At 36.3% G+C, this 2,304-nt stretch overlaps 1 protein-coding gene across 1 annotated transcript; it reads right to left on the bottom strand.

The window, feature by feature from the left end:
• Nucleotides 1-484: 484 nt before the first annotated feature.
• LOC107907774 (transcription factor MYB41) lies at nt 485-1,967 on the bottom strand. Its single transcript, XM_016835092.2, has 3 exons — nt 1,721-1,967; nt 1,506-1,635; nt 485-1,416 (listed from the first exon to the last, which is right to left on the bottom strand). The coding sequence occupies exons 1-3, from the start codon at nt 1,851-1,853 to the stop codon at nt 663-665; spliced, it is 1,017 nt and encodes a 338-aa protein (XP_016690581.2). The 5' UTR covers nt 1,854-1,967; the 3' UTR covers nt 485-662.
• Nucleotides 1,968-2,304: the final 337 nt, after the last annotated feature.

Below are 2,304 nucleotides of genomic sequence, written 5' to 3'. Positions count from 1 at the left end.
TGCTCTTTGAGATTTTGAGCTTTGTATTCGGGGTTTTGGGTAATGTACAGTTTGTACATTTAGGTTTATTTTCTCCGTATTGGACTCTTGCTTGTTTACTCATCTAGTGAAAAGTCAATACCTCATTTGCCCATGATTTTCCACGTAAAATATTTGTGTTCGTTCCTTTCCACTTTTATTATCTCGTTGTTTATATGGATTGATCCCTAACAATAAAGATCAATAATTTGCAGAAATATTAAGGGAAAAAAAACTTCTAAGTACTTATTTATTTTAATAAGATTTAATAATTATTTTTTAGGTATAACCACATGTGTTATCATCCATTTTATAATATAAGATAAATCCTAAGGTTAGGAGTAATAATCAAAGAAAATCTTGTGAAGAATGATATTAATTAAAATTTTCAACTTTATTCATATGATTTACATTTAATTTTGAAAAGAAAAGTAGAAAGATAGACCATTAATAAAAAATGGTGGAATAAAAAAGAAAACTATATATTTCATATTTTCATCAACATAGAAGTAAAAAGAAATTACAAACCAAAACCAAAACCAAATTAAAGCCACTAAAAAGGGGTTTTAAAGAATATTAAACAAAAACCATTCACAATGATGGTGCATTTAGTTTACAAGTCCAAACTATAAGCTGTAAATTATTTACATAAAATCATTAATATCCAAGCCCTCCGGTATTTCAAACTTAAGCAAGCTGCTAAAGCTTTCTCTCTCGTCATCGGTACTGCTGCTGTTCACGAATGTAGATGATGAGTTCAAAGGCGTTGGACTTGATATCGCCGACGACCTCACCGAATCAAAGCTGCCATCCATTGATTGGAACTTGGAAGTTTCAGACAGAATGGGAACTGTAGGATTTGTGCTGCACTGCACGTAATGTGGTTGCGCAGCAAATTCATTGGTTAAATTTGTCAAATTTTCTTGGGAATTTGGGTAGCTGAAGTTCGTCTTATCGGAAGAGAAAAAACCTTCTCCGGTGGCTTGTATGAGTCCTGTTTGGCTTAGCATCGAAGTACAACAAGGGACGGTGGACGTGGTGGTGCAAACTGAAGCAATGGGAGCTTGTAACGAGGGGTCTAGATTTAGTTGGTTTTGGTGGAGATATTGCATCAGCATTTCTGGGTTTTCTTGTTTTAAAGACAAGAGGGTGTTTGCTAGGCTGAGCAGTTGAGGATTTAGGAGAGCTTGTGTACCTAACAAGTTTGACACATTGAGAAGCGATTGGTTGCACAAAGTTGAGCTGATAATGGAAGAAAGGTCAAGCAAATCAAGGCGAGGAGCATGTGTCACTGGATCGATCCCATTCCTTAGAAGCCTTTTCCTGATATGGGTGTTCCAGTAATTCTTGATTTCATTATCGGTCCTTCCTGGCAATTGACCCGCAATAGCCGACCACCTGATATATTCACAACAAAAATTAGGAAACTGTCTAAAGTCCAACATCTTCATTAATATGAAAACCATTACCAAACTGAGGCAACCTACTTGTTCCCCAAGATACCGTGTAGTTGAATTATAGTTTCTTCTTCTTCAAATGAGAACCTTCCTCTCCTGATATCAGGTCTAAGGTAGTTCGTCCATCTGAGACGGCAACTCTTCCCACATCTTTGGAGACCTAAACAGTTTGAAATAAAAGCATGATCAGAGGCTGGAGGGATTGAGTTCAAGTGGAGGCGAGGAGAGATGAAATAATTGCATACCGGCATTCTTAGGGAGAGTACGCCAGTTTCCTGGTCCATGAACCTGAATATAGTTAGTCAGCTTAAGATCTTCCTCGGCAGTCCAGGGACCTTTCTTGAGGCCACTTTTGTCACAGCAAGGAGTTCTCCCCATTGGGTTTCCTTTGGATGAGTTAAGTTTCAAAGTATGTTGCAGTTTTCGTGAAGGAGTGAGACTGAGAGGGGAAGGCTTGATCGAAAACAATGAGAAATTGATGTTTAACCCGTCGATCCTAAAGGAACCATAGACCTCCACATATATATATATATAAAGAGTTGGAAACAAGATAGGTACCATGATTGCAGTCAATAGAATTTGGCGCCGGCCTTCTGACACATGCCTTTTTTTCTACGTATCACGTAATAGCTCCAATTAATTAAATGTAATTCATCCACATGTAATAGGTATGTAAAATGGGGGCGTATGACTTCCCTGCATCATCAGTAAAACATTGAGATATTATTTTATATCATTCATAAATAAAACATAATACATTATTATTGAATAAAATAAAGAATAATTTCCTGCATTATTATAAGTAAATGATAATATAATATATTATTGT

The sequence above is a fragment of the Gossypium hirsutum genome, chromosome D02 (genome assembly GCF_007990345.1).
Source record: "Gossypium hirsutum isolate 1008001.06 chromosome D02, Gossypium_hirsutum_v2.1, whole genome shotgun sequence".
NCBI classification, from domain to species: Eukaryota; Viridiplantae; Streptophyta; class Magnoliopsida; order Malvales; family Malvaceae; genus Gossypium; species Gossypium hirsutum.
The sequence above is the reverse complement of the archived record's forward strand: the minus strand, read 5'-3'. Positions and strand labels throughout refer to the sequence as shown.

Excerpts from the sequence above, each read along its gene's own strand:
- LOC107907774 (XM_016835092.2), bottom strand. The coding sequence starts at position 1,853 with ATGGGGAGAACTCCTTGCTGTGACAAAAGTGGCCTCAAGAAAGGTCCC. Across the intron at positions 1,636-1,720 it reads TACTCTCCCTAAGAATGCCG|GTCTCCAAAGATGTGGGAAG; the intron begins GTATGCAATTAT and ends CAAACTGTTTAG. Across the intron at positions 1,417-1,505 it reads CACGGTATCTTGGGGAACAA|GTGGTCGGCTATTGCGGGTC; the intron begins GTAGGTTGCCTC and ends TGAATATATCAG.